This window comes from Silene latifolia, chromosome 7 (assembly GCF_048544455.1).
Source record: "Silene latifolia isolate original U9 population chromosome 7, ASM4854445v1, whole genome shotgun sequence".
Lineage (NCBI taxonomy): Eukaryota > Viridiplantae > Streptophyta > Magnoliopsida > Caryophyllales > Caryophyllaceae > Silene > Silene latifolia.
In genome coordinates, this window is record NC_133532.1 from 16,716,555 (window position 1) to 16,723,482 (window position 6,928).

At 40.0% G+C, this 6,928-nt stretch overlaps 1 protein-coding gene across 1 annotated transcript; it reads right to left on the reverse strand.

Moving 5' to 3' along the window:
- Positions 1 to 1,705: 1,705 nt before the first annotated feature.
- On the reverse strand, positions 1,706 to 5,855 carry LOC141589794 (uncharacterized). Its single transcript, XM_074410418.1, has 7 exons — positions 5,477 to 5,855; positions 5,067 to 5,262; positions 4,660 to 4,882; positions 4,264 to 4,569; positions 3,793 to 4,189; positions 2,442 to 3,495; positions 1,706 to 2,330 (listed from the first exon to the last, which is right to left on the reverse strand). The coding sequence occupies exons 1-7, from the start codon at positions 5,853 to 5,855 to the stop codon at positions 1,706 to 1,708; spliced, it is 3,180 nt and encodes a 1,059-aa protein (XP_074266519.1).
- Positions 5,856 to 6,928: the final 1,073 nt, after the last annotated feature.

Sequence of the window (6,928 nt, forward strand, 5' to 3'; positions counted from 1 at the left end):
CACGCACAAACCAGAAGCGGCGACGGCATCAATTCCAAATCCGACAACCTGTTGGCAGCTGCTCCTTCTCTTTCGTGCTCCACCTCAACACCCACCACCGACAGCTACTCCTTCATTCATCAGTCACGACCAGAATAAATCGTGCTCCTTGTGTTCTTGGTGGTTCGACCACCATAGCAGCGGCACCGCTACTCGCTAACATTCGAAGCAGCTCCGTCGCAACCAAGTTCGGCCCAAGCACCACAAGTGATGCTCCTCTGACGCCAACTCGACAATAGCACAATCGCCCAGATGCAACCCCGTTCAACCACCAGCAGTTTGCGCCTATCACTTGCTTCCGACAACCGCCTTTGCTTCTCATATCAGCATCACCTTAGTGCTCCTCCGTCACCGAACAACCACCATTTTAATCATCAATTATGAACTCGACACCGAAACTCTAGACTAATTCGCACCCATCTCAGGCAGCCGCCCTCGAGACCAATTCTGGTGGTTGAGATCTGGAAATATTTTGATGAGAGAGAAAGGGGGAGAAGATGGAGTGATACGGAGGAGATGAGCTAAGAGATGCACGTGACACTTTTGGTTATTGTTTTAGTTTTTTTGCCACATGTCAGTTTTTGGTGGATGGGACAGGGAGTGGGACAAATTGTTGGGACAGGTGATTCGGACTGGGACTTCTGGCCACTTGTACTTACAGAATATGATTATATTGTATTGATGAGACACTGTTAAATTATACACTCTTAAAACTTTGAACTTCAGGCTAAAGTTATAATGTGGACATATCCTCTCATCTCTGTAAAATAAATCTTTTGGAACTTCGAACCCAAAAGTATTGATATGCCTTTTTTCCAAAACTCATATATCTCTTATAACTAATACTTCTTTTGAGATACGGGAATCAAAACTTTAACGATAATCAAACAAAATAAAGTAAGTAATACTTTTTATGTATATGGAAGAAATTGTGCAAGAAAAACTTACCTTAACTTACCTTGGATGATATAAGATAATACGAGGTGATTATCTGTGTATGGCTCGGTCATCTTAATTATTATGTCTTCCCCACTTACACCTTTCCTCTTGTTAAATACTTAGAATTATTAGATTCAAAGAATACATGGTCGTTGTTAATTTCATGCTCAATTGGTTAGGGTTTCATGCTGATAACGTGTTGTGAAATAAAGAGATGAGAGAAATTGGAGAGAAAATAAGGGAGACAAAACTTTATTCTTATTCCATTATGAGAGGTATATATACATATACAATGAGGTAGAGTTTTCATAAAATAATACACTCTAGAATATTCCAAGATATGGACATCCATATAAGAATATTTCATAACAATAAAAATATAACATCATTAATTTCTCGGTAAAAAGAAAACTTTAATTAAAATACTCATTTAGTGACTTTTACAATTTTAATTTTTATTGCTCAAATTAAAATAAAGTGATGAAAAACATAAAAAATATGTGAATTATGAATCTAAAATCTATAAATAATACGGAGTACACTAAACAGTAATTTTTTTATAAATACCGTGCATATATTGCATGGGATCTAAACTAGTTGGGTACTAATCAGAATCTTTTATGAAGTTTTTTTTTTGGGAAAATGTAAGTTTCTCATTAGAAATCAATAAAGTCCCATACAATGCAAACTATTGGAGCCAAACTCCCAACACCAATTGATCACACATCTAAGCCTTAAGATACTCCACCCATTCCAAGGCTAGAGTATTCTTACTTTGAATATCACACTGACCTAGACGCATTTTAACATCACTTTGAACACTTGCTAGTACAACACAAGGCCTAACAACAGACTCTTCCACACGACACCTATTCCTACACTGCCATACATGATACAACAAACCAGACAAAATGACAGCAATTACTTTCTTCCTGCAAGCAGCTTCCTGCCTTAACTCAGTCCACCAGTTGATGCAATTTTGCAAGGGAAGGGAAACCTTGCACCAGTCACTAACTAGGTCCCTGCACTGTCTACTGAAAGGACATTCAAAGAACAAATGATTCACACTTTCCTCCTGCAACCCACACAGAAAACAAGAGTTACTCTGTATAATTCCCATTCTCAGTAGTCTGTCTTGAGTTAATAGACTTCTCTGAGCTAACAACCAACAGATAAACTGCTGCTTTGGGATCAGCCATTGATTCAGCATCCAAGGATACCAAGACACTTGCCCTACAGCAGGTTTAAGCCATTGATATCCCGCTGTTATAGTATAATGCTCCCCACTAGATAAATTAGATAAATAAGGTTTCAATAGTTGCTTAACCTGACATATTTTCCGCCAAGCCCAGCTGCATCCAGACCCAGGAATATACTCCCACCAGGATGAGGATTTGATATATACAGCATGTACCCATCTTACCCATAAATGATCTTCCTTGTTTGCCACCCATCAGGCATACTTTCCCACCGTGGCCAGGTTCCAAACATGAAAATCCTTCAATCCCAATCCCCCTTGTTTCCTAGGTTGACAGATGTTGGCCCAGGAACCAAGAGCTGGGCTCTCCTTTTGATCAGCTCCATGCCACAAATACCTCCTGCATATAGCTTCTATTTTTGAAATCACCATTTTTGGAAGAATGAAGATCCTAGACCAGTAGCCATGGAGGGTGCTTAGAACTGCCTTGATAAGCACCAATCTACCAGCATAAGAAAGCTTCCTGGATCCCATCCCTCTAATTCTATCCACCACTTTATCAATTAAACATTGACAGTCCTGCACAGAGAGCCTCTTTGGAGACACAGTGACCCCAAGATAAGAGAATGACACTGTCCCTCTTTTCATGCCAGTGATCAATTCAACTTCCCTGAGAGTATGTTCCTCCATTCGGTTACAATAAACACTAGATTTGCTTTTATTCATGGTAAGCCCTGTAGCTTTAGAGAACATAGAAAAAGCATTCATCAGTAGCTCAATAGAACCTCTATCCCCTCTACAAAACAAGATTAAATCATCAGCAAAACATAAATGAGACAGCTGAATCCTGTTACATAAAGGATGAAATCTAAACAAGTGATGCTTCTGAACCACCAAGAGAATTCTACTCAGATACTCAAGGCAAATGGTAAACAGCAGAGGGGAGAGGGGATCCCCTTGCCTAAGCCCCCTCTTGCCTTTGAAGAATCCAAAAATCTCCCCATTGAGGGAGATAGAATAAGAGGTGGTTGAAATGCACTCTTTCACAATTTTGCAGATATGTATAGGGAACCCCAAAGCATCTAACATGTCCCCAACAAAAGCCAATTCCACTGAATCATAGGCTTTTTGAAGGTCAATCTTCATCATTGCTCTGGGTGAGCAACTCTTCCTCTTATACAGCTTGATTAAATCCTGACAAATTAGAATGTTGCCCACAATGTCTCTCCCTTTAATAAAAGCACCTTGAGACTGGCTTATAATATCTGGCAGCACCTGTCCCATTCTTCCACACAACACTTTAGAGACACACTTATAAACTGTATTGCAGCAGGCAATGAGCCTGAATTGCAACACAGACTCAGGCATAGCAACCTTAGGAATTAATGTGAGAATAGTATTACTGCACTGTTTCAAGAGCTTGCCAGACCTGAACACATTCTGGACAGCATTAATGATATCCCCCCAACTATCTCCCAATTGTCTTTGAAGAACTGGCTACTATAGCCATCTGGGCCAGGAGCCTTGTTCCCAGGAATGGAGAACATGGCCTCCTTTATTTCAGCACCGATGTGAGGCGTCGATGCAAAGACAATGAGCGGGCGTGAGACAGTTACCATGCTGGACAATCTTTCTGTTTATAGGTCTAACTGCTTGGGATGTACCCAGCAGGGATATATAATAGTCCTCAAAAGCATTTTGAATCTTCTCAGGACTACTACACATCAAACCATTCATATCTTTGACTTGGAACACCCTATTTTTAGACCTCCTACTCTTTATACTGGCATGAAAGTAAGCAGAGTTACAGTCACCCATTTGCATCCAATCAACCTTAGCTTTTTGTCTCAAAAATTGATCTCTTGCTTTTTGCAGATTCACCACCTCCAATGCATAAATTTTTTCAGCCTGATTCAACTCCACATTAAGGGGGTCCTTGCTAAGACCTTCTTGACATTGAGCCAAGGCAATCTCAGCAAGGTGGGTGAGGTTTTCAATATCCCCAACTGCTCCCTATTCAATTTTCTAAAACCACCCTTTAAGGCTTTCAATTTCCAAGCCACCTTATACATAGGAGAACCAAAAACCTGTTGATTCCACCCATTTCTCACAACCTCCTTATAGTCAGGTGCAGAGGCCCACATATTATAATATTTGAAAGAATACCCAGTCCTATGCCTCTCCATTTCAAGCCTAATGATGGTAGGGCAATGATCAAAGACACCTTCAGGCAAGAAATGTGAATAACTATCAGGGAAGTCAGCAAGCCACTCATCATTGATGAGGACTCTATCCAATCTGCTGCAAAATTTTGACCCTACTTCATGCTTATTTGTCCAGGTGTAAAAAGCACCCTTTGCACCCAAATCATACAATTGACAATCCTGAGTAACCTAAAGGAGAGGTCTCATCTCAGCATTAGTGACAGGAGCCCCTCCAACTCGTTCATTAGCAGCCAAAATAGCATTAAAATCACCTCCCACCATCCAAGGCCCTGTAAGTCTTGCAGAATATGAACGAAGACTAGCCCATAAAGGCTCCCTTTCAGCAAGCTTGTTCAATCCATACACAACAGTAAACCAAAATCTGTTCCTTCTGGCCTTATCAAAAACTTCTGAGTGAATACACTGAACTTGGATGTCAAGTACAGTAACATCATACAGACTAGGATCCCAAAGTAACCAAATTCTACCCCCACGATGCAGGCTAGAATTAGTACAAATTGACCAAGTATCACATAGTACATTCCTTACATTATTCCCATTATTTGCTTTTATTTTTGTTTCAAACAAACCACATAAACCTACATTATTCCTACCTAACAAGCGTTTTATTTCTTGTTGCTTATTAGGCTTATTCATGCCCCTTACATTCCAGAGACCAATACTACCCATATTGAGCATTACTCTTACTAGTCTCCCCTTTTTCCACAACACGATTCTCCATAATTCCCAACCTAGTTTTCTGAATAGATTGAGTTAAGGACTCCATAAACGATAGACCACCAGGAGTAAAAGTTTTCTTTTCCCCTGTACCATGCTTGAGCAACCTAGTAAGCAATCTTCTGGGCATAGTGCTCTCCACTACTGGAGTATTAGAAACAATCACAGGTGTTTTGATTGTCAGAACACTCACAGGTGTGGAGGGAACAACAGGTTGCCTAGGTTTCTGACTACTTTTGGTGGAGCTTGAACTTCTTTGCACGAGGCTTGTTAACCATCTTCCTAGGTTTCTAGACCTTTTGTGTCACAGGTTTTGCCCCATCTTTCCTCGATTTGACGAGATGACCCAACCCCTTACATTTGGAGCATGACAAAGGTAACCAATCATACTGCACTCTTGCTTTCTGGTTTTTTCCATTCTCATCCAGAAACAAGATCTGATCAGGAAATTGTTGTCTAATCTCAACCTCAATCATGACCCTGGCAAACCCTAGAAAATTTTTGTGCAGCGTATTCTCATCACAGCGAATGAACCTACCCACTACACTACTCAATTTTTTCAGGCTTGTCAGACCCCAAAACTTCACATCCAGATCATACAGTTTCATCCAAATTGGGATACATTTAACATCATGCTTACCCAACTCCGTATCAGGTTTCCACTCATTAACAATGACAGGTTTATTGTCAAAGAGTAGATGACCATTATTAAGGACAAATTGTTGCTGTTCTTTCATTTTAAATCGGACCAAAAAGATCTCATTCGACATAAACGAGATCTTATCAATCCCCTGAGCCTACCAAACCCTCTTAACAAAACCAGTAAGGACAGAACTAGGAGGGTTTGCACCCAGAACGTAACAAAAAGACAGAGGAGGACCAAAACTTAAGCTCACCATCCACATCTTCACGCGTAAGCTGAATTGTAGGCTTGGTAACCACCGGAGTAGCCCTAATCTGCTCATGTTCCTCCTGGTTCAGTTCCTCATGGTCAGGTTCCTCCTCTTCCAGGATAGACTCCAAGTCTCCATCAAACTCCTGCGAAGAGAATTCCAACTGACGATGATGCGACTTGCCTTTAATCTTTGTTTGATCACTAGATTGTCCATTATTTTGATTATTTTTGGTGTTTTTTTGCTTAGAAACGACGCTAATCTGAGGATTTTTGTTTGTTTTCCTGGTACGAGCCATTGCTTGCGTAGAAAGAAAGCACCGCATAATTAGAGAGGAATTTCTCTCTCTAGATTCTCTCTCATCCTCTCTCACGCTAAACCATTTTTATGCAATTTTTATTTTATCTTTTATGAAGTTTGCCTTGTATGAAATGGAATTTTTTGAATAATGGAAGTTATTTAGCAAACTAATTAGGGATTTACCATCAATTTCAAACTATTTTGGCCCAATGGGTCCACGTCATCACTTTTATTTTATTTCCAGTTTTTATGTGAAGCCACTAATTTAAGGTCCCTACCGGCTTGTATCCCTACCATTTTGTAGTACCTACTGCAAGTTTTAGAAAAATACCGAACATGTGAAGCCGCCAAGGTCCCTAGCGGCTCTACATTTTGTCATCTTTCAAATATACTTTAAGCCAGCAACTCTTCAACTTTAGTAGAATAGATTTGTTATTGTGTTTAACGCTAAGATTCTTAGCGGATTTCATGCCAACAAAAAGAATTTGCAGTTGGTACTACAAAAATGGTATGGATACAAGTTGATATAGATCTTAGCGGCTTCACATAAAAACTCGAAAATAAAATAAAAGTGATAACGTGGACCCATTAGGCCAAAATAGTTTGAAATAGAACCT